This window comes from Daktulosphaira vitifoliae, unplaced genomic scaffold (genome assembly GCF_025091365.1).
Source record: "Daktulosphaira vitifoliae isolate Bord-2020 unplaced genomic scaffold, ASM2509136v1 Scaffold_5, whole genome shotgun sequence".
Lineage (NCBI taxonomy): Eukaryota > Metazoa > Arthropoda > Insecta > Hemiptera > Phylloxeridae > Daktulosphaira > Daktulosphaira vitifoliae.
Genome location: NW_026099576.1, coordinates 22810922 through 22835482, shown reverse-complemented (window position 1 = coordinate 22835482; position 24561 = coordinate 22810922). Strand labels below are relative to the sequence as shown.

Genomic DNA, 24561 nt, shown 5'->3' with positions numbered 1-24561 from the left:
TACTTTATATATATCTTAAATTAAAGCTAATGTAATATACTTTATCATGGAAAAAAAAATTTCGGACTTTATTTTTTCTTCACGGTTAAAATGGCTACCATATGCTATTTTTGTGTTANCTTTATTTTATCTTCACGGTTAAAATGGCTACCAATTGCTCATTTTGTGTGAAAATTATCGATTTTGTATTTTACATTTTTAACTTTATAATGCTATAACTTATTGAAAAGTGTATGGATCAATACAATTTTTTTATGAGAAATAATATTTTTTAATAATCCCTTTTTTATTCGACATAATTTATCTTAATCAAGATATTAATAAGGAACTAGCAGATCATATAGCTTTTGAATAATACACCAATTTTTTAAAATTAAACACTATCTAAAGATTTGCAACGAAGCGTTTTTTTTTTATAGTGATTTTAATTATACTCTATCATTATACTTGATCCAACTATGCCACGTCACCACTGTGTCGCGACCCCCCTGTGCTGTGTTTTTTTTACTTAATACAATTATCAATACAATTTTTTCATGACAAGTACTATTTATATACATCTTTCATTTGACATACTTTTTTTTCTAATCGGACTAATCCTGATATACACGGGTGTTCAAAACTAAAAAATGCATCTAAAAAGTAGAACTTTTTCAACTTAACTTTTGAAAGTGTTCTGGAAAGTCTAACACTTATATATATATATATTAAATTAAATCTTATATAATATACTTTATTATGGAAAAAAAAATTGCGGACTTTATTTTGTCTTCACGGTGAAAATGGCTACCAAATGCTATTTTTGTGTTAAAATTCTTGGTTTTGTATTTTATTTTATTTTAAAATACATGACAAGGGAAGTACACTGATTTTCATAAATATTATACCAATCTAATTGACATATTATAAAAAGTTAAACATATTTTAATTTTTTTGTTTCTTTCAAGTCGAGAAAAATAACTTTAAAATTTGAACTAGCTAAATTACCATTTTTATTAAGTGATGAATGCGACGTACAGTTTCTAAGACGGCAACTTTGTTTTTAAATAAAACCATTACCCTTTATATATTACACTTATAAATTATAAAACTTGTAATCAGGATATAAATAAGGAAATAGGAGATCATGTAGCTTTTGGAATAATCAATCAATTTTTTAGAATTAAACATTATCTACAGATTTGCATCGAAGCGTTTTTTATGATAGTGATTTTAATCACTGTCAGATATCATTATACTTGACTTAACTATGGCACGTTCCCACTGAGCCGCGACCCCACTGTGCTGGGTTTTTTTCACTTCTATCTCTCATAAAGGGTCAATACAGCTTCCACTAAAAGAAAAATCTCTTAATTTCTTATATTTTTAAATAATATAATAAAAATAATTTATAAATTATAAGTATAGATTTATTGTAATAGTTGTTATAAAAAACAAAATTTGTGTACAATACCTAAATAAGAAAATAGATGGGAGTGTATTTCAACAAACAATACATTTACAAATAATTTTTTAACTTAAAAAAATTTCTTAATACAACTAAAACAAACAAAAACAATTTTTCAGCAACATTGTAAAACTGCAGAAAAGAATACATTTAATAGAAATACTGTAACATGGTTTTAGTTTAATTAATACTTTTTGCCGTACTAAGATAAATTACATACTAAAAAAATGCATCAAGAGTACAAAAAAAAAAAATACTAGCAATAACAAATACAATTATACATGAAAGACTTAAACATTAAAGGATGGATCAAATTTAAACTATAATTTTATAAATATCAGTTATTTTACGTAACTATAAACAATAAATACAGTTTTCAGTGCAATTACAATTGGTAAGATTAATAAAGATTTTACAAAAGAAATTGGAAGAAGTTAATTATCAACATTGTCATAATTCTTAAGCCTTTTAGATTTAACACAAAATAATAAAGGACTTGAAGGAGAGTAATCAATGCCTAGTTTTTATTATGTATGTAACAACACACATCAATCACAGGATGCATAGTAAGTTGAGTCAATGATTTGTCACCAGGTCGTCATAAGTCAGGAAACCTGGATGGATCCTCTACATAATTTGATGGCACTTCAAAGAGTTCTGAATCTATATCATTTCGAAATTCAAATGCTTGGAATGTAATTTTTGCAGATACTGTTGGTAGTATAGGAATATCTATTTCAAATAAAAAGAATGAATTTAATTATTAATAATTTAATAATCAATTTTAAAAAATTTTAATTTTAAATTTTCACTATAAATAATAAATTTATTAAGTATATAGCATTACCTAGTTTTACTGGAAATCCTGGTGGTAAACGTAAATTGACAAAATCACGTAATTTAGCAAAATGCTTAAATGGAGCAATAACTTCAAGTACATCCATAAGCATATCCACTGATAATGGAAAATCATTGCTCTATTGAAAAATTAGACTAATAGTAATCATATAAAGTAATGAATTTTTTGCAATTGCAAAATCACATATCTTATAACCACAATTTTTTTAGTAAATAAATAAATTTTTTTTACATAGATCTACAAGAACATTAGTATGGTGTGTTGACTTACAGAAAATTTTAATTTATATAAGTAGATTCAAAATTAAAGTAAAAATATTAATAAAATAAAAACCATTTGAAAATTTTACTTAAACTACTTTTTTTTTATTTTACAATATGTGATTTTTATATACTGAGATTTATTTGTTTTAATTAACTAAACAACTAACTATTTAATTAAACTACTTACCATTGCTACAGTTGCTTTAAAACCTTTAGATGAATTCTTACAAGTCATTTCTCTAGCTAAATTTGGAGGTTGGCCAGCTGGAGTATCTAAATATTCTTGCCAAGTACATAATGATGGTTTAGGTGGAGGAAGTGATTCCCTCCTAACTGGCTAATATATAAAATAAGATGTTAAAAAATTTTTACTTAGGATATTGTAGTTCTTAACATTTTACCTCTCCATTACAATCAATGTTTATTGAACATCCTCCTTTAGTAAGACTATCAAGAATTGCTTTGTTTTTTTGCAAGTCTTCCTCTGACAAATGTTCCCTTCGTTTTTTTGATTCCAATACTAAACCATTTACATGGTAAAAATCAGCACTAAAATCCCCAATTGTTTCCTAATTTAAAATTAACACATTTATTTGTCAAAGTGATTATTCATTTTTGTATTTAAGTTGATTTAAACATTGTTCAGCTACTTTTTTATACATCAATTTTCATATAACAAAAAATAATTAATGGTGATTCAAAAGTTTTTATCCAATTACAAATTAATATAATTCACTAACTACTAGACTCAAATTATTATAATAAATCATCAAATGTATTTATTGAAAACTTGAAAAACTTATGTATCTGAATTATATTTTAATTGATTTGTACTCAGATAATGACTTTTGAATCATCTTATAATTAACAAATAAATTGTACTTTTTTATCTTGTCGAAAAATCCAACCAGATTGAGCTCTAGAAAATGTAATTGATTTAGTTGACATTTGAGCTGCCATTATATCATTACTCATCATTAAATCAACTTCATCTTCAATTTCCATTTCAGTTTCCTATAAAGTAAGGAAAATTAGTAAAAAAAACAGACTCCATAATTTATATAATTAAGTTTAGTAAACATTGAAAATATAATAATAAATCAAAAAAAAACTTACTAAATACCGCACTTTTTGATAGACACCAGCCTTATTATCCATAACTGTCAAAGATTGGGATGGTTTAGCATCACCATCAAACAAAAATGTTATTTCTCCACGTTCCCATTTCATATCGTTCATAGCAAAGTCTACTAATGTAGTATCTAATCTAAACGATGTGCCTTTTTTATGAATCTGACAAAGATCTGATGGTAATACTCGTGAAACTAATGGTACTATAAAAATAAAAAATTACACATTAAGTTTAGTTAAAAATAAATGTTATTTAATTATATTTTGATTAGTAATTAATTATACATACCCCAGCTTTGAAAATCCCATTTGATTTGCATATAAAAATCTCCTACCTGCTTTAATGCAGATACTAAATTAGGTCGTCTGTCTTCAATTTGTTCCCTTGCTTGATGTTTTATTTTTTTTAATAATGATGTTACTAAAACAGAGAAAAAATAAGTTATATATATTCGAAGAGAATTAAAGAAAAACTCAATTTTTATTGAATTAAACTTATTTAAGCTGTGTGAAACAATTCAAGTTTTCAATTCACTTTATCTGGTTACACTGTTAATGTTATCAGTTAAAAAAATATGGCATTGATAATATATATTTTACACATGAAGTTAAAATACAATTAATAATCGAATAATTTTTGGTAAAATTTACCAATTTATATTTTACCAGTTTTTATTTTAAATGAAATTTTAAAATGCTTTTATTAATTTCTATAATATGTACTCAAACATGAATTATAAATAGAACAATTCACAATACTTTATTTTTTAAAAATGAATAGTTTAAGAAGATTACTGTCATCTAATAAATATTCAATTTTTTATGGAAAAAAAAAGTTCTCAACTGGTTCAGAAAATTTTACAGAAGATGAAAAACAAAAGCTTTACGATAGACTAATGAATTCAAAGCATAATGAGAATGATCTACAAGGAAATACATTGAAAAATTGGCTATTACCTGATCAGAATTTTAGTCCATCTAGAATTATGAGTTATGATTGGAGCATGAAAAGTATAGGAAAGTGGTATGAACAGAAAAAAGTAGAGTATAAAAAGTATAGTCAACGATATGTGCCTGAACGTGTTAAAGCCCTTGGTACTGATTTAGCAGCAGCTCATTTTATAGTTTATCGTGGTGGTGCAGTTAAGTTTGTCAACCATAAGGATTTTATTAGATGGGAAAATAAAAAAGAAGAATATTGTATAAATTTACCAGAAAAATATGATGCCTCATATAGAGTTGACGCTATTGATGCATCAAACTTAAGTATTTACTATGAAGGATTAGAAAATTTTAAATTATTATACAAACTGAAATGGTTAAGTCTAAGGAACAATCCAGTTTTAGATGATTGGTCTTTAGATTTAATTGGAAGTATAATGCCAAGTTTAGAGTATTTAGATATCTCTAATTGTAAACAAATATCATGTAATGGAATTGCTGGTCTTCAAAAATTGAGAAATTTGAAAGAATTAGTTGTTAATAATGAAGATATAGAATTTCAAATGGCATGCTTTGCATTAGAAGATATTTTACCTGAACTATTTGTTTCAATGCCACAATTAACATCTCTTAGTCAATGAAACATCTCTTAAAATTAAATATTACAATTTTTTAATTTTTAAGATTTGTGTTGTAATAGAAGAAATTGAGTTGTTATTTTAATTAATAAACTAATGTATTTTTAAATAAATCAATAAATTTTAAAATCTTAATATATTTCGATAAATACTTTACTCAAAACCTTGAAGAAATTAAAATATTTTTTCTTTAAAATCAATTAATTTCAATGTATAAAATATAGTGACTTCTTGGTTTCTCTTAAAAAAATGTTACAATTTAATTAGTAATGAATACTACTATGTTTTAAACTGTGAACTAGGATAGCTTAGAACACTTAAGATTTGGCACTGCCGCCTCTATAAAACTGTAGACAATTTTAAGTAGACCTTTCCTAAATTTAACTAACAAACCATTAGATTGTGTTCAATTTTAACCGCAAAAATTACAAATTCAATCATGACATTTTTGATAAAATTTCAATTTCAAATAAAAATGTAATATTCTACTTTGGAATATTAATAGAATCAATACCTCTTGTATTTCTAAGACCACAGAAAAGAATATGCTAACACGATTACACATATGGTATTGACTTTTGGCAACCGTCTTCCAGGCACCACTAAAGTACTAAAAAAAGGAAATTAAAATATAATAATTCTTTTGTGTTTATTGAAATATGGAATGATGACTGAATGTGCCTATAAAAAGTATGACACATTCAAGACGCCCAATCCCTATTTATGACTTTTGTGGTACATTATATAAAGGCTGAAGACACTGTTTTTCTAATCAGTCAATTTTTCATCTTTTTTGTCCACTTTTCTCATTACAATGTCAAGTTAATCAATTTAAAATAGTTCCAAACATACTCGTGCGTATTCTTTTTTGCTGTTTGTTTTTAGACTTAACTTTTGACACTGAACTTAAAATATACATTTGTGAAGATAATTAACATTTTCTACAATAATAAATACGCTTCTGTTAACCAAATACGATTCTCATTTATTAACATACCTACTATAGTTTTAAATATATTCTTAACAACCATAAATCTACACACAAGATTCTATCACATCAGTGAATATCAGGTAAGAGTAGTTTTAATACACTAACAAAATTATTAAGTAATAACCGTTAGATTATTACTCTTAATATTATTATATTAATCTTAATATTATCCTTTATGTATAATCCCCCTTACTACTACGACTTTTTTATCTTTCTTTTGGTTATTACAAAAACTAGTCATAAAAAACCTACTTTGCTTATTTTTAAAGCTGCCATTAAAAATAAAATTTTTCAATCAGAAGAAAAAAAAATATTTCAGAAAAATTAGTTTAAAATAAATATGAAATTTTTTTTGTAGTAATATAAAATTTGTTACAAAGTTAAACAATAAGTATATGAGCTAAGAAGTTGATTGATAGTGATATACATATATATATATATATATATATATAAAAGAATACAGTTATCTAATTATATAGCTTTAGTTATTAAAAAAATTTACTATCAAAAATAAACTCGTTGCTCTCTATTATAAATATTATGATTATAAAACAAACATTACTTATTTTAATTAGCAAGAAGGATTAAATTAGATACTTTTGGTACCTATCTTAGTTTTAATAAAAGATTAGTTGATACTAATACTTTCATACATATAACAATATAAAATAATATTTATTAGACTGTATATTATCAATAAAAAACCTTATTTCTAAGAAGCACTTTTTCATAAATTTATTATTTAGTGAAAATATTTTATTTTCAAGACAGTGCTCTTACTATTATTTTAATCTTTGGTAGCATAATATAATAGTTAGAAGAATATATTAGGGATTTTATATGTAATTTTTTGTAAAAATTATAGTCTTGGAATTACTCATTTATTATTATTTTTTAATTTCTACATCAAAATAATAGAACATTAGCACGAATAGAGTATCAAGAGAAATTTCATTAAAAATGTTAAATAATTAAAATTAAAAATGGAAAATATTTTAAATAAAAATTCTAAAAGCATCAACCACTAAAATGTTAAATATATATAACTTTTAATTTAATTTAAATAATAAATATATCCATTTTGTGATAAATTACTAATTATTATTTATAATTATATTATTTTGGTAAAACATTCACTTGAGTAAATGTATATTATTTATTTATTGAAGTAATTACTTCAATAAATAGGAAATAAAGCTTACTTGTTAAACGATCACCATAACTAACAGCTTCTGCTAAAGGAGTCCACCCACACAAATTTTTTACTTTAACTGGAGCATTATGGGCAAGCAGTAGATGAACCATATCTATAAAGACAATAGTAAATTGAATACATTTGATGAAATTATTAATGAACCAATATAATTAAAAATAGCTTTTATGATTACATTGTTATATTGTTAAATAAAAATTTAATGTCACGCTTTGTTTTAAACACTATGGTCAAAGAATACAAAAGAAGGAATATATCGAGGAATTTATTTAAAAAAATATTTTTATAAATGTTATTAATTTATCTGTAATATAATCCTAGGACTTAATTAATTATTAGAAAAGTATGCTCTTTATTTACCTTTGCGTCCAAGCATGATGGCTAGATGTAATGCTGTGTTACCTAATACAACAAAAACAAAAACCATTAATACTAATTATTTATATCTGTGTTGGAAATAATATCGTAATAATAGGTTGCCTCAACAAACCATGTTTGTCTTTTTTTGCCAAATCTTCAGTCCTCAACATTCTTGCAAATTCTTTAACATCTCCAGTAAACACACATTCGTGTAACGGGAACAATTTCTCCTCTTCTGCCATACTTAATAAGTAATAACTCAAATTTGAAATATTTACTATTACACGCTTACATAGTGAGTTAATTTTGTCAATATTAAATAGTTGTAGGTAAAATGTAAATAAAAATTTTTATTCAAATAAAAATTGAAGACGAAAATCTGATAAGGTTCTAAAAACCACGCCTACATTGTGATAATATTTTTTTAAATAGTAGTCACGAAAAACTGGCTGATTTTCAAAAATCGTTTACAACATCATTTTACAGTATACTTAGATATAATTTTAATTGTACTTTTAAGTAATAGTATTTATGAGAAACCTTTATAATATATTTTTATTTAGGTAACTCATAGTAAACTAAAATGGATATTAATAAATTTTTACAAACCTAACTAATATTTGAGGATCAGTACAAATACAAGATAACGTGACACGTTAAAATACGAATACATTGTATTTTCCAAAATGTCATTTTAACTGTTCGTGTTCAAAATTATAATGACAAGTTAATTTATCCAAGGGGAAAATGATTACATTAACCATTAAGAAATAAAATTGTCTGGTAGGACATGCAGTATACAAATTCAATATAATCTATATACAGAAAGATCTCGATTAAACATGCTCATTCTTCTCAAAAAAGAGAAGTATTCAAGAATTATACGTCCTAAGCAAATAAATAAAGCCTTCCTACTTGACTAACATTTCCACAGAATTATATTTTTAAAAAAAGGACATCTTATGAATAAACCAACACGCGCTACTAAAACAATGCTAAAGCATCTAAATGTATTTAAAGTATAAAAATACCTTCATTCATAGACATGAGTGTTATAATTTTTTTTACGATTTTCATAGTTATAGCTATAATTTTTTTGACAATCATTCACCAGAAACGCCCCAAAAAATTAATGTCTAAAAAAAACTACATGCTGCTCCCTAAATGTGGAAGCACCTAAATAGGTGTTGCTCACCTATGCGTTATTATTACCAATAATAATACGTCTAAAAATATTTGATTTTATTAGGTTTCAACAAATTTCATATTTCAACTGCTGATAACTTCATATGATAATATACAAACATATATACATATTAAACATTATGTATTTGTACATGCATGTAATTTATTATGTATAAATAATAAGTCTCGATCAATCGTGCTTTTCATTTATCTATGGGGCTCCTCCCATCATTACCCCAGATAATTGAATTACAACTATATATGTAAAAAATACCTACTTTTTTAAATTTCTAAAACGTAGTTTTATCATAGTTTAACATCAAATTCTTTAAATACAAAAACATTTCTTTAACTCTGAATTATTAACAATAGGCGTATATAGAATTAAAATTTTGGGGATTCACAAAATATTTTAGTATTATTTATAACTTTACCCTAAAATATGTCTTTTAATATAATTTTATAAATTTCTGGAAGGGCATAGCCCTCCATGTTTACACTCATATTGTTAAATGTTTTCTTTCACTTAAAACAAAAAGAATTCTTATAAATTATAATTTCACTCAAGAAAATTTGTTCTATTCCAGTAAAGTAGGAATAGATTTCAAAGTATTATAATTTAAATATGTACAAATAATAATCTTTAATTATATACAAATCTATTTACATATTCAAGATAATTGAAGTATATCTAATTACAAATCCGTCTCAAAGTTAAAGAACACAATTTTACAAATTATTTCTTTTTTTTTTCGTAAAAGTAAAGAAGTATTAAAATAATAAAATATTTTATAGTAATGTAGTGGAATATCACCAATCATTTATCTTCAAGACGGGTCCTAATAATAGCTTCTGTCTATTGTATAAGTAATACGTCGTATTTAACCATCTTTACAAATAGAAAACTTTCATTAATGCATTTTTATTGTTCACATATATTTTGTTGGCATTGAGAATAGTTTCCAGAAAATGAGTCCATGAACACTTTAACTAATTCATTATTTGATCTAATTTCTTTAGCTAACCTAAAATAAAGCGAATAAAAAATTTAAAAAAATTAAAATTCATTATTTTTACATAATTGAATTTTATAAATGAACTTAATTGCAAGAACAGTTATAGAAATGAATGTTGAAAGAAGAAGAGGTAGGGACAGACCAAAAAAGTGATGGAGGGATGCTATTGATTGCGATTTGAGGACGGTTGATGTGGGAGATCGTGTCAAGTGGAAGTTTAGGATAAGTGTGGCCGACCCCAAGTAGTTTGGGTTAAGGCGAGGAAGAAGAAGAAGAAGAAGAAGATAAAATGAACTTATGAAAAAAATAGGAAGTGTTTAGAAATTTCTTTGGGATGGGGTCAAAATAGTACTAAATATACGTTCTGAGTATATAGTTATAGTCATTATAGTGGCACAGATTAGATTATAATTTAACAAATACAAGACTATAAAATTTGGAAAGAGGTGGAATCCCTTTTATTTTTAATAGATTCGTCTCTGTAAAACTGCTTACCGTTTTATTGACTGTACAGTTGGATTTACGCTCGCTTTAATTCCAGCTTCACATACTAAACTCTTTAAACAAAGTCTATTATTTAACATCGTGTACCAAGTATTTAGTTTTTGAAAATCTAAATATTTATAAATTAAACGTCCATGATAATGTTTTACGTGCATGTTAATAAGATTAATTATCTGAGGCAAAATGGTTGATCTGAATAGATATTGCACAAAAAATAACAGTTTCAAAGCAATTATTGGTTCAAAAATACTTCTCATAGCTCGACCAATTAAAACTATCCAATTACAAAAAGAAAAATATCTTCCAAATGGACTAATTGGTCCAAAAAATAAACTTAATAATCCAGTAATCCCAAACGGCCTTGGATAGCCAAACGATAGATTGTATAGACTTGTTTCAGCTAAAGGTCCTGGCCCTAATCCGCTGATAAAAGGTACTCGCACACCTGGTCCACTTAATCCTCCTAAACTCTGATCAACTCCAGGTACGTTCCCTATTCCGTTTTTACCACTAGTAAATCCATATTGACCATCTTGGTATCCAATTTTTACTCCATTAATAGCTGCTAAATCTGATGATGATTCGCCATAATTTTTAACGGCATTTCCATACTGGATAGGTACAACTCCTGTAGATCCATGGACTTCATTTGTTTTGTAACTATCAGTTACGTCCATATTCACGTATCCTTGAGTAGATCCTTTGTACACAAATTGTGAATTAATGTCTTCATAATTTTTCTCGTTTGACGTGTCAGTATAATAATATTGATCTTGACTTGGATTGTCTGATTTATAATGAATTGATGATAAACTATTTCCATTGTTTTTACTTTTGTGTATTTGATTTTGAGTAAGAACACATTTAAAAATACATAAACATGTGATTACAGTACCTAAAAGAAAACAATTTTGTATTACTAAAATTGTATTTTTGATGATTTACTTGAAAATAATTTGCTTATGGTACATAAAATAGTTCAACTAAATGATCATTCCATTTTGTAGGTCTATTTAAAACAGTTTTTTAGATAAAATAAAGTACGGTATTTTAACTCAAAATAATCAAAACTTTATAACTATGATGCAATGTTTTATATTAAAATAAACCAATTATTTGCATAATGTATTATTTAGTATTCCCCAATATCACTAGATAATAAAAATCGAAGGAAAGTACTCGTACTTGGAATATACTTTTTGTTATTTTCGGAAAAAAATCGTTTTCTTAAATAACCAAAAAAATAAACCCGTGAATTTTTATAACTATAAATTTAATAATAAGAATTTACGTAGGTTGTATAAAAAAAATTTACTTACATTTCATAGGAATTGATAAATGTCTAATCATATTGGAATTTTTCAATGAAGGACACAACGGGTATATAATATTCTTGAAGAAAAATAATAACTTTAGGAAGTAATTACTTATAAAACTTTATATATACTCGATATTACTTGACCATTCATTAGTTAACTTATAATTAGTAAATAATTGGTTCCGTTTGATTGTTACTTTGTAATACTTTTTATACGTGTGTATTTAGAGTTAGAGTACATAATACGTGAAGTATAGTATAGTATAGTATAGTATAGTATAAGTATTGACGATTAAGAGACTTTTTCAAGTTTTGTTTTATGGTGAAAATATATTATTCTAAGTAGGACGATATTTGCAAAAATTACCGCCGGGAACAATTGCCTCTCCGAACAATCTCACAGGAACAGACCAAATATAAAGATTACCACTATACTTATGAACTGTTTTTGATTATTTCAACAACAACGTGAAGTCGTTGGTTATACATTTGTTGCGTAAGTAATAATGAACAGCAGGATATTCCTATTATACATAAAATATTGTAAATTTGTGGTTTTGCATACAAAACTTGACAAATCACAAAATACCGATTTTAGAATTATTCATATATTTAAATATTTTTTCATACAAAATATGGTACGTCTATTTTAAAAGTAACAATAAGTATTGCACTTCAAAAATGTCAATTTGAATAAAATACCATTACATTTTTAAACTTGTTTTATCTTTTCTGGAAAATTGCTAAAGTTGACTTATAAACTTTTGGAAAATAGTTACAGAATTGAATCAAATCTATAGTCGTGAATAGGCTAAAAATGCCAAATTGCTTAAATTCTAGTGAGTATTCATCTTATACGCATTTATGATTAATGATATTAAGTAATAGCCTAAAAAAATTATCAGTACATTGTATAATATATTACAAAAAATTATTGATGTTTAATTATTTTATCAAATGTCATTAATGAGTTGCCCTAGAGATCATTCAAATTAAATAGGTCATTGTATAATTACACTTTAAATCTTTTATCGAATATAACAGCTTATCTATGGCAATTATTAGTAATAGCTTATGTATAGTTGTAAATAATATAGTTTCATACTTAATTATTAATAATTCACTAACCGATCAATTAATTTTTAAAAATAAGTCATTATTTAAAAGCTATTTTCTTAGAAGAAATTTAATACATTATATTAATGTTTTTGGTATTATAACAATGTGTTACTTAAAACACATTATCTTTTAACTGTTATTAACAAATATTTAAATTAAAAGTATCATTTTAAAAATAATTAACTATCTAAAGTTATTGAAGTTACTAGTTGTCATTTCATGCTACTTCTTAATTCTTAATAAATGTGTTTTCTTAAACCTCGAATTTGTTAATTATTATCCACTTATTACTAAGTGTTTACTTGTACCTGTTCAATAATTTCATTCTTAATTAGTCATTTTTGGATAATTCTATAGCGGTAAAGCTAGAAAATAAAACATATCATCTATGATCTAGAATTGTACGTAATTAACATGTCGAAAAAATTCAAAATATAATACTTACTATGAGAAAAATTCCTTGAAAATTATTATAATGATTTAGTTAGCTAACGCTAAAATAAAATTTATTTCATACAAAATAAATCGTATGTGATAATTGCCTATTGTCGAAAATGGGGGCATCGTGATTTTTTAGTAGTCAGTGATATTNAAAATAAAATTTATTTCATACAAAATAAATCGTATGTGATAATTGCCTATTGTCGAAAATGGGGGCATCGTGATTTTTTAGTGGTCAGTGATAATTAAGGAATTTTTCTTTGAAATATGATAATTATTAAAAAAAANTAATTGCCTATTGTCGAAAATGGGGGCATCGTGATTTTTTAGTAGTCAGTGATATAAAAGTAAATTAACACGATAAAACTCGGGTAAAAATGTATGTACTGTTATTTATAATTTATGTTCTGGTGTATAGGCCTATTCTATTTTTTTTAAGCTAGACATTTTTTTTCGAGGTATGCTAGAAAAATATTTTTATTTTTGCACAGCAAAAATTTTTATAGAAGTTTTAAATATAAACTGCGCCAAATTGAAACCTTCAATACTCCATTGTATTTGACTTAATTAAAATTATTGTAATTATTATAATATTTTATACCGTTAAATCAGCCAAAAATAAAACTATTCTCTCGAGTAAAAGACTTATATCTAAGTTGAGATATACTATTCTATAATAAATTCCAGTGGATTTGTTAATTATAACTAGAAATAATTTTCTGATCAACATTTTAATACTATCACTATCATTAACAACTTGGTACAATTTTGAATACGCATTAATGTTTTAGCATATGTGTAAACTATAGAAAAAAGTTATCGTTATCGTATTTGTAATTATTCGTATCACACATACCTATCAGAAGTAGTAGAAAGATAGTTATGATTACCTTTCTCCCCTTACTGATTAGTTGAAGTTACTGAGTAGGCGGTTGTAGTTCGCAACGTACGTTTATAATTTTTAGTTATTGATAATTAATTTTTTACACTTTAATAATTTTTTTTGCTAAGAACAAAAAAATTGAAAATGTCTAAAGTAACCAAAGATATTGAAGCTCCTTTAGCTAAAGTTTTTAGGTATGTAATATAATAATAAAAAAATACTTTTAGTTCTTTAATGATACCTATGTTTTATTATGTTAAGTTAAATTATATGATAATTTGAGCAATAAATAATTGATTAAGTCATTTTAATTTAATTGATTTAACTATTGAACAAAATTTTATATATAAGTGACCTTTGTTTTAATTATTTTGCTTTAATCTAAAATTAAATGTATGTTTGATTTAGATTAATTATTCAATTATCATTATTTGTATTTTACAAAATGCACTAAGATTTATAATCTATAAACTCATTAATTTATAATATAATGAATAATATATTATACAAACAACAATGAGTTAAGGTGTGGCTACTGAAGTTATTTAAAAAAACACATGTTTTCTGGTTTCTTTGATATTAATGTACCTATATAAGATAATTTTTTTATAATTGATTTAAACCTATGTATACTTATTGAATATGATTTAAAAATGTCAGTATGAACTGCAAAAATGTAGCTATTATATGTACAGTATAAAAATTATTATTTTAGTATTAAAAAGTTTTCTCTTGGACTAGTGAGAATATATGTTTAATAATAAAATTAAATAGTAAAAAAAAAAATGATTTTATTTAAAATTCAAGCTATATAGATGAAAACAAAGGAAAATTTGTGGAGACTTTATCTCAAGCTGTTGCTATAAAGTCTGTCTCAGCTGATCCTACTTTGAGAAATGAAGTTTTCAAAATGATGGAATGGGCTAAAACAAAATTATTAGCCCTTGGAGCAGTAGTTGAGCTCTGTGATATCGGATCACAGGTTTGAATTAAAAATTATATAAATGATTTGTTTAAATTAAAAGAATTTTTAATTTATTGACTAATAATTATGTAGGTATTAGATGGTAAAAATGTACCATTACCCCCAGTATTACTTGGTAGTTTAGGAAAAAATCCAAAAAAAACTACAGTTTGTTTATATGGGCATTTAGATGTTCAACCAGCTGATAAATCAGATGGTTGGGCTACTGAACCATTTGTATTAACAGAACGAGATGATAAGTTATTTGGTAGAGGATCTACTGATGATAAAGGACCCGTCCTTGGATGGTTACATGCTATTGAAGCATTTCAAAATACTGGATCAGAGTTACCAGTTAATTTAAAAGTAATAATGTAATATTAATCTATGTTTTTAATGTTTTGTGAAATTAATCAATTTTATAGTTTGTATTTGAAGGTATGGAAGAATCAGGTAGTATCGGTTTAGATAAATTACTAATGAAACAGAAAGAAACATTTTTCAATGATGTGGACTTTGTATGTATATCTGACAGTTATTGGTTGGGAACAGAAAAACCATGTTTAACCTATGGTCTTCGTGGAATGTGTTGTTTTGGTATTGAAATTGAAGGTTCTAGTAAAGACTTACACAGTGGAATGTTTGGTGGTATTGTGTAAGTTTAGATTGTTGATTAAAATCTAGTGATTTAATTTAGATTTAAAATTAATATAACATGTAAAAATAAATACTTTACAACTATCAATTTTTTTTTTATAGATATGAAGCAATGTCAGATTTAATCTATGTTTTAAGTCAATTAGTAGATATTAAAGGAAATATTTTGATACCGGGCATAAATGAAGGTGTAGAACCATTATCTGAAAAAGAAAAAGAGTTGTACAATAAAATCAAGTTTGATGTTGATCATTATTGTAATGAAATTGGAGCATATAAACCATTAAAAGAAACTAAAGTATGTGAGACCAATTAGGTTTAAGAAACTAAAAATGACATAAAATAAAAAAAAAATTTTTTTAAATATTTAAATTAATATTTTTTAAATTACAAAAATAAAAAAATCTTAGAAGTTTCTGGAAAAATGAGTGTCAAACCAAATTTAAATTACTTTGTATATGTACAATAATAAGATAGACTTTTGAAATTTAAAAATTAGATAAAGTTCTAGCCGCTTTTATGCTGTAAAAAAATAAACTTTTAATAATGAGTTTTTTCAAAATAGAAACCTTCTAAAATTTCCAATTTAATTAATCATTTATTTATCATCAAAATTATATGACAACTCCCATTTATGTAGAAACATGAAATCTGTCATAGGTTTTACTGTGTAATTAAAGAAGAAAATCTGAAATTAGTAATTTTCTTAATTTAAAAGCTACTTTAGGGAGTTTCTAAACCCAGCATTCATTCAAAAATTGGCTAAGTATTAAACAATACAAATAAAAGGGCAGTGATGCTCATGTAAGTTCATGTGAAGTGAGCTTATAAATTAACAGATGTAAGCTGACTTGGCCACAATGTAAATATCACTACTTTGATAGGCATACTTTTTTTTTTTAAGAGAGTTATACTAGAACTTTATAATACGAACATTTCACAGTTATGTTTTTGTAAAGATTAATATTACATAATAAAGCTGAATTTAGTTTTTTATAATTAATATTATTTTAGGTGAATACTAGTTGTCAATAATAAATAAATCATTCTGTACACTTAAAATATAACATAATAAATAATGATTTTATTTTATATAAAGTTAAAAATTTTAGCACTACAATTGATTAAAAAAAAATGTTATGTAAATCCCAAACAATTAAAATAAACTATATCATTTTTGTTAAATTGCATTCCAAAAATATAAGCCATATATGGAATAAAATATATTCTTTTAACATATAATCTTATCTTACGTCTATCTAAACCTATGTTAATATTTAATTAGCCTTATTTTTAGGAAGAACTATTAATGAGTAATTGGCGATATCCAAGTCTTTCCATCCATGGAATAGAAGGTGCTTTTTCAGGTTCAGGATTCAAAACAGTTATACCTCGTAAAGTGATTGGAAAATTTTCTATTAGATTAGTACCCAATCAAGATCCTTCTAGAATTGCTCAAATAGCTAAAGCATACATAAATAAAATCTGGGAAGATCGCCAAAGTCCTAATAAACTTAATGTAATATATTATATTATTTAAAAACAAAAGATCAAAGAATATTTACAAATTAAATTTTAATTTTAATTATTAAGAGTTTTCATATCTAAAATTATATGTAATTAATATTTTTATTTCCAGATTATAACTGAAGGCGATGGTGGAAATCCATGGATGACTGACCCTTTTAATGCACATTATTTAGCTGCTCATAATGCTACTGAAATGGTATACAGTATTGAGCCTGATTATACACGAGGAGGTGGTTCAATCCCAGTAACATTGACTTTACAAGTATTTATTTTTATCAATAACATAACCTAATTAGAATATATTAAGTCACAAGTTCCACATGTAATATAATTAATTATTTTAATTAATCTCATATAAAATTTTAATGAATAAAACAACCGATAATGACTATTTAGTTTTTTTTTTTGTTTTTGGAAATATTAGTTTAATTAATTTTAATTATATACAATATTAAATTTTTAATCCATTAATCTTAATTTATTTAAGAATATTATTTATATTTGTTAATTTAATTTTAGGAAGTAACTGGTAAAAATGTTTTACTTTTACCTATGGGTGCTGGTGATGATGGTGCACATTCTCAAAATGAAAAAATAGATGTGCGTAATTATATTGAAGGAGTAAGTATAAAATATTTTATGAATAATAATTTTCTTAAGTATTTTATAATTATTATTTATGCTGATTAATTTTTTATATATTTATCAGTTGTAATAATTGAATGTTATCATATTAACTATAATTCATTTTTTATTAATTTTTTTATATATTGTTACAGACTAAATTGATGGCTGCCTATCTTCATGAAGTTTCGAAAATTAAATAAACAAAGAAAGTTATATAATACAATCATTAATGTTGTACATGAATTTAATCAGTATTTTATTAAAAAAATTTACTTCCTATATAATATTAAAATAATGTTATATGAAGCCATTAACATATACGTCCAATACTATCTATTATTAATAATATTTTATATATTTTGTCTATATTATATTTTTAATACTAGTTAATGATTTAGCTGTATTATTCAAGTATTATGCATTTATTTTTAATAAATCATCTATTTTATTAAATGACATGTTTTTTTTTTATCTTATAAGAGGTTACTAAAATTTAAGCAGATATGTTAGAGTATCAAAATTAAGGTCTTTTTGTTCAATAGTTAATAAATATTTGAGTGATTTTAATTTATAGTAAAAATTGTGCTCATTTTATATATATATATGTGTGTGTGTGTGTGTGTGAGTAATTTTTAGTTAGCCAAAGAGTAAATAAAATGTTATTTTATCTTATCTTGTTCAGGTAATATATGAGTACCCAAACGATAAACCTGGTATTATTTAAGTATAAAATGAGTTAAGTGTATTAAAAGATTCTCTCTCTACTTTAAAATTTTAGGCTGCATTAAATAATCCTTTAATTATCTCAAAATGTAGTTTGACCTGCCATACATTTAATTTAAGTACATATTATTTTAACTAATTTGAAACTCCAATCATAACATTATCAAGAGTAGTCCGGTTAGAAAGACTGGAATCATTAGTACTATTTTCTTTAATGAAAAAAGGAATGGATTTTTATGCATTTATACATTTTGTAAAATTATTCCAAACACATCATTGCCAGTACACATTTTTATTAACAGGCTTGAAAACATAATGTGATCTAAATGTTAGAGTGATTAAGGGGAATACACCGTCCTTAAAACAAGAAATATTTCTACGCTTCTGTTTAATCCAACAACAAATGTTCATAAACTTGGATCCCTTTAAAATAGCGCAAACAAAATTTATAAATGCATATAAACCAGCTCTCTAATGAAAGACGTATTTAGAATTTTAACACTTCAGGTAAAGTTTTATTGCCGTTCCTACATACCCCCTATTTTATATATTACGATTATAAAAAAATGTTGCCAACGCTTAATTCCAAAAAAATTGACGCTCGGCACGATAGTACCCAATCACCAACTACTCCATAATTCATCCCTATCACTAATTATGACATTCTTACCAAAAATACGTGTAGTACATAGCATACTCCAAAAATCTTTCTGTGGTGCTAATTTTATTTTATGTTTTGAGACTTCAATCTTTTTAAACTTCAGATATATTACAATGTGTTTTCTAAAATGTATGAACATTGAAAAATTTCGTTAGTTTAATTATCAAATTGATTAACAAATTCCAATTAAACTAAAGCTACATGTTTATAAGGCTTTTGACACCTCAAAATATTTTTAATACATTTTTGCATTATTTAATATGTAAATTAACCTTCATAATTAAATTTGTGGCTTTATTCAAAAGCTGGTCAGTTATAAAAAAAGTTTTGAGATTTTTTCATAATAATAAGAAAAAGATATATTATTAATCAATTTTATCTTAGTTAAAAATCACCAAAATTTGATCTTAAAAATAATGAACTTATGTTGTTTTTCACAGAGCTATTCAATTGTACTCTACAAATTAAAATATGTAGTAAAAAATGAGCCATAATATTTAGAAAAAAAGCCTCCCCATGCCACTACTATTTATTCGAATAAAAACTCCACTAAATATGTTGCTATTTTTATTGGTTCACAGTGATGTTTACTCATTGATAATTGTTCAATAAATAAACATATCAAAATCTATTAAAATTAAATATCTAACCTAGGTTTATTTAAAATATAAATAAAAATTGTTTTTATTACTTAAAAATAGCTTTAAAAATTTCAACCTTAATAAAAATAACCTATTCTTAAAGGTACATTGAACAAGAAAAAAATAATTTTGTGGAGAATTTAAAAAATGCGGTATCTATAAAATCTGTTTCTGCTGATCCAAATTTAAGATTCGAAGTTTTAAAGATGATGAATTGGGCTAATAATAAATTGAAAATTCTCGGAGCTGAAGTAGAGCTATGTGAAACTGGTATTCAGGTAAATATTTTCTATTTACATAATACTAGTACATGTAAAATGTGTGAACGAAACTTGAAATTCGATAAAAATGATTCTGAGAGTTATAAATTACAGGTTATGAATAATGAAAAAATCGAACTACCTCCTGTTCTAATGGGAAAACTAGGAAATAATACTTCTAAAAAGACAATATGTTTATATGGTCATTTGGATGTTCAACCTGCTGATATATCAGATGGATGGTCTAGCGAACCATTTATTTTAACTAAAAGGGATGATAAACTATATGGCAGAGGATCATCCGATGATAAAGGACCAGTTCTTGGTTGGATGCATGCAATAGAAGCATATCAGCAAACTGGAACTGAGTTACCAGTCAATTTGAAAGTAATCATGAAATATCTATTTTTAGTTATTTTTTCGTTAAATATATGTACTTCGTGCTATCTCTTATTTATAAAAGGTCATTTGCACAAGGCCTTCTCGAAAAGAGACGCCCTGACAAAATTATCCGAAATAAATAAAATTATCGATAGTTTTATAATTTGTTTAATAAATAGGCCAAATATTTAAAATTGAACTAGGCCTATAAATTAGTAAATCAAGGTCTGATTCCATATAATTCGTACAGAAATATAAGTGCAAAAAAATGTGAAACACACTTTTTGAGATATTCATATAAAATTTTTATTTTTTAAATTATTACAACTTTAAAAACTTGAATTTTAACAATCAGTTTTTTAATTTAAAATTAATTAGATTAAAAATCATAAAAATTCTAATATTTGTTGTTTTTTCAGTTTATATTTGAAGGCATGGAAGAATCGGGTAGCATAGGTTTAAGCGAATTACTTTCGAAAAGAAAAGATACATTTTTTAGTGACGTTGATTACGTATGTGTATCGGACAGTTATTGGCTGGGAACAGAAAAACCATGTTTGACTTACGGTCTCCGTGGAATGTGTAGTTTTGGTGTTGAAATTAAAGGTTCTAGTAAAGATTTACATAGTGGAATGTATGGTGGAATTGTGTAAGTGTTATAACTAACAAAAATGTTGTTTTTGAAGTTTAATGTTTTTAATAAAGCTATTTGTTTTAAGATTTGAAGCAATGTCAGATTTGATTCACATATTAGATAAATTAGTAGACCATAAGGGTAAAATCCTTATACCCGGGATCTATAATGATGTTGAACCATTAAGTGAAAAAGAGAAAGAATTGTTTATGAAACTCGACTTTAACGTTGATAACCACTTAACAGATATAGGTGTTTCAAAACCATTAAAGGAAACAAAAGTCAGTAAAATCGAGATATATAATTTTAGAATTGCATTTTATCATCCAAATTGTATAATTTTTTATGTAGGAAGATCTTTTGATAAACAACTGGAGGAAACCTAGTCTTTCAATCCATGGAATTGAAGGAGCATTTTCGGGTAGTGGTTTTAAAACTGTAATTCCTCGTAAAGTAATTGGTAAATTTTCTATTCGTTTGGTACCTAATCAGGATCCAAAAAAAGTATCGGATCAAGTAAAGTCTTATATAAATAGTATATGGAATTCACGTAAAAGTCCTAACAAACTAAAAGTAATTATAATCAAACACTTTTATTAAGATACACGTCGATGCATTTGCATCGACGTGTATCTTATTTATAAGTTATACTAATATAAGTATTGAAATCAATTCAAAAACTACCAAAATCATATAATTTCTCTTAAAATCGAATTAATTCAACTTAAATACGATTTATATACTTTTTATTTCTCAGTATACGAACATTTCGTTAAGTTTTAACAGCTAATGGAAATTTCAATGCAAATACTATGTTCATTAGTTTAATTGAAGAACTAATGTAATTTTACAAATAAAAAATTGTAATAATGTAGCCTTAATACTAAACCACTTTTGTAAAAGTAACTGTAGTGTAACAAAATTGAAAACATATAATGATAAGGTCAGGGTCAGATTTAAAGCCGGATAATAGAGTACATACCCGAAGTCTTGCATTTTTTTTTTTTTTTTGTTAGATTTTAAACCCTGTATATACAAGAGAAGAACAAACTAAAATTATTTTAGTTAAAAAAAAAAATCCATCTGTTTAAAATACAAGATTTCTAATGTGTGGCTCACCGAATTTTTTTATTTAAATTTTAGATAATTCAGTCTAATGATGGCGAAATACCGTGGATTACAGATCCATTTAATTCTCATTTTATGGCAGCACATAGAGCTACAGAAATAGTATATAATTCAGAGCCAGATTACACTATTTGTGGCGGATCAATTCCTATTACATTAACATTAGAAGTATGTTGTGTAATATTTTTTTAATTCCTTTTTTATAAACTAATTCATTTTTAATTGCTTCTTATGGAAGTTAAATGTTATATAGTAAGATTTTATGCGTTGAGTTTTTATAAAGTAAGGCCAATTAATTTATAGTAACTATTTATATTGAGAGCTTAATTTCTGAGAGTTAGCGTAAAAATGTTTAAAAATATTCGAAAATATTAAAATGTTTTATTTTTAAAATATGAACCAGTGGCAGATTTAAAGGACGCCACAAGTTGGTGCACACCACTTCTTTGCACTCTCTTAATAAAAAAAGTATGTTTAAACTAAAAGATAAGCAAAAAATTGATCTTGACGTTTAACATTTTTTTGCGTGTCCCTTCAAAAAATTATGGATCCACCCCTAATGCACCTATTAATTATACATAAAAAATATTTTTAAGTTACATTTTCAAATATTCTTTTCTGAAATGTTGTGTCTATTCATTCCTGCTGTTCTTTATAGAAAATAACTGGTAAAAGTGTTCTTCTTCTTCCAATGGGAGCTGGCGATGATGGTGCTCATTCGCAAGATGAAAAAATTAACTTGCTCAATTACATTGAAGGAGTGAGTATTCTATCTTTTAAAGATAAAGTATAAACATCGTGTTAACGATGAATAAAACAAATAATTACCAATATTAACTAGTATTAAAAGTATAAATAAACTACAATACTTTTAATACGAGTAGAACTAATGGTTTTCGTAATTCAATTAAAAATTTTCTTCTATTCATGAGATTTTCTATTTCAGACTAAGCTAATGGCGGCATATCTGTATGAAGTATCAAAAATTTAAATTTAAAATAGTTATTAATGATATTTTAAGTTTAAATATACAATTAACTTTTTCAGCTATAGTATTATTCTTAGTATTATTATATTATAATTATATACAAACTATTTTAAAATATAACTATTGTTATTTTATCCGACAAAGTATTAATAAAACTTAATATTTTTATTTGTTTCCTTTAAAATGATGTAAGATTTTTCTTATACTTACCTAAACGCTATTGTAAACTTGATAACATTTAAAGTGAACTTTTATGTCAATAATTAATTAGCACGTTAACGTTAACATACTTAAATTATTTGGTTCATTTGTGATTCAATATTTTATACTTATGGCATATTTGCCATTTATAATGATTATTTTTCATATATAAAGTTATCTTTTGTAATTCTACCTTTTAATTTTAGTAAATTTTAATCTGAAGGTAGCCAAAAACCGATTTGTTTATTGTATGAACGATGTATGACTCAGGTATTCGTTTGATATGTGTACCTGATAAACTGTATACAATTTATAAAGGAATCGATATTGTACAAAGTATTGACATTATATAATTATTTTCAACAGTTAATGTTTAATAGACACATAAATTATATCTACGTATTTTTTTCTACTATTCATTTGGAATTTAAGTGTTTAAAATAAGTTGTTATATAACCGTTGAAAGTATAGATAAGACTATTTGTTAGTAAACCTAATAGAATTTGGCATATAATCACTTGAGTATCTGTTCAAAAATTTAACAATAGTTTTATTAAATAATATTATAAATGATAGATAAAAAAAAAACAATTGAAGAATTTTTAATCATATTTTGATATCTTAAAAGAACTTTTCATTTAATAAATTATTCATTTAAGAATGAACTTGAGTGCAAAAGTACTTTAAGCCATGATGATCATCGAAATTCATTATACCACAAAGTTCCTTTAATACACTAAATTTTTATGTGTGTAATATTCGATCACATCATTTTTTTTTAGTTTTTAAATTTGTAATGATAAAATGGTTTATAGTTTAAATAGAAAAAATGTTTAAAAAATCACTTCCAAAAACT

The 24561-nt window shown here is 24.9% G+C and overlaps 4 protein-coding genes across 6 annotated transcripts; 2 read left to right on the top strand and 2 right to left on the bottom strand.

Moving 5' to 3' along the window:
* Window positions 1–1464: 1464 nt before the first annotated feature.
* On the bottom strand, window positions 1465–8220 carry LOC126907036 (ankyrin repeat domain-containing protein 13C). Its single transcript, XM_050688038.1, has 10 exons — window positions 7975–8220; window positions 7845–7886; window positions 7474–7578; window positions 3990–4121; window positions 3686–3903; window positions 3452–3583; window positions 2971–3138; window positions 2757–2906; window positions 2295–2424; window positions 1465–2179 (listed from the first exon to the last, which is right to left on the bottom strand). Exons 1-10 carry the CDS (start codon window positions 8084–8086, stop codon window positions 2046–2048), a joined length of 1323 nt encoding a protein of 440 aa, XP_050543995.1. The 5' UTR covers window positions 8087–8220; the 3' UTR covers window positions 1465–2045.
* On the top strand, window positions 4314–5419 carry LOC126907038 (distal membrane-arm assembly complex protein 2). Its single transcript, XM_050688039.1, has one exon. The coding sequence runs from the start codon at window positions 4474–4476 to the stop codon at window positions 5281–5283; it is 810 nt and encodes a 269-aa protein (XP_050543996.1). The 5' UTR covers window positions 4314–4473; the 3' UTR covers window positions 5284–5419.
* A 132-nt stretch (window positions 8221–8352) lies between the features above and the next one.
* On the bottom strand, window positions 8353–23226 carry LOC126906815 (uncharacterized). Of its 2 annotated transcripts, XM_050687687.1 has the most exons (4): window positions 23117–23226; window positions 19482–19594; window positions 10541–11444; window positions 8353–10054 (listed from the first exon to the last, which is right to left on the bottom strand). In XM_050687687.1, exons 2-4 carry the CDS (start codon window positions 19504–19506, stop codon window positions 9952–9954), a joined length of 1032 nt encoding a protein of 343 aa, XP_050543644.1. In that variant the 5' UTR covers window positions 19507–19594; window positions 23117–23226; the 3' UTR covers window positions 8353–9951. The 2 variants fall into 2 exon arrangements, with proteins under 2 accessions (XP_050543644.1, XP_050543643.1); XM_050687686.1 differs by lacking the exons at window positions 19482–19594; window positions 23117–23226 and adding an exon at window positions 11869–12352.
* LOC126906814 (cytosolic non-specific dipeptidase) lies at window positions 14214–23688 on the top strand. Of its 2 annotated transcripts, none has more exons than XM_050687685.1 (9): window positions 14214–14504; window positions 20217–20391; window positions 20488–20760; window positions 21174–21403; window positions 21474–21669; window positions 21740–21961; window positions 22532–22684; window positions 23175–23276; window positions 23463–23688. In XM_050687685.1, exons 1-9 carry the CDS (start codon window positions 14455–14457, stop codon window positions 23505–23507), a joined length of 1446 nt encoding a protein of 481 aa, XP_050543642.1. In that variant the 5' UTR covers window positions 14214–14454; the 3' UTR covers window positions 23508–23688. The 2 variants fall into 2 exon arrangements, with proteins under 2 accessions (XP_050543642.1, XP_050543641.1); XM_050687684.1 differs by lacking the exons at window positions 20217–20391; window positions 20488–20760; window positions 21174–21403; ... (3 more) ...; window positions 23175–23276; window positions 23463–23688 and adding exons at window positions 15118–15292; window positions 15368–15640; window positions 15700–15929; ... (3 more) ...; window positions 17981–18082; window positions 18241–18542 and having other exon boundaries at window positions 14310–14504.
* The last annotated feature ends 873 nt before the right edge of the window (window positions 23689–24561 follow it).

Coding starts and splice junctions, on each gene's coding strand:
- LOC126907038 (XM_050688039.1), top strand. CDS start 4,474: ATGAATAGTTTAAGAAGATTACTGTCATCTAATAAATATTCAATTTTT.
- LOC126906814 (XM_050687684.1), top strand. CDS start 14,455: ATGTCTAAAGTAACCAAAGATATTGAAGCTCCTTTAGCTAAAGTTTTT. Junction 15,641..15,699: donor AGTTACCAGTTAATTTAAAA/GTAATAATGTAA, acceptor TCAATTTTATAG/TTTGTATTTGAAGGTATGGA. Junction 17,724..17,980: donor CAGTAACATTGACTTTACAA/GTATTTATTTTT, acceptor ATTTAATTTTAG/GAAGTAACTGGTAAAAATGT.
- LOC126906815 (XM_050687686.1), bottom strand. CDS start 11,899: ATGATTAGACATTTATCAATTCCTATGAAAT. Junction 11,445..11,868: donor TTTATCAATTCCTATGAAAT/GTAAGTAAATTT, acceptor GTTTTCTTTTAG/GTACTGTAATCACATGTTTA. Junction 10,055..10,540: donor ACTGTACAGTCAATAAAACG/GTAAGCAGTTTT, acceptor GCTTTATTTTAG/GTTAGCTAAAGAAATTAGAT.
- LOC126907036 (XM_050688038.1), bottom strand. CDS start 8,086: ATGGCAGAAGAGGAGAAATTGTTCCCGTTACACGAATGTGTGTTTACT. Junction 2,907..2,970: donor ACATTGATTGTAATGGAGAG/GTAAAATGTTAA, acceptor TTTATATATTAG/CCAGTTAGGAGGGAATCACT. Junction 2,425..2,756: donor TTAAAGCAACTGTAGCAATG/GTAAGTAGTTTA, acceptor ATTTTTCAATAG/AGCAATGATTTTCCATTATC.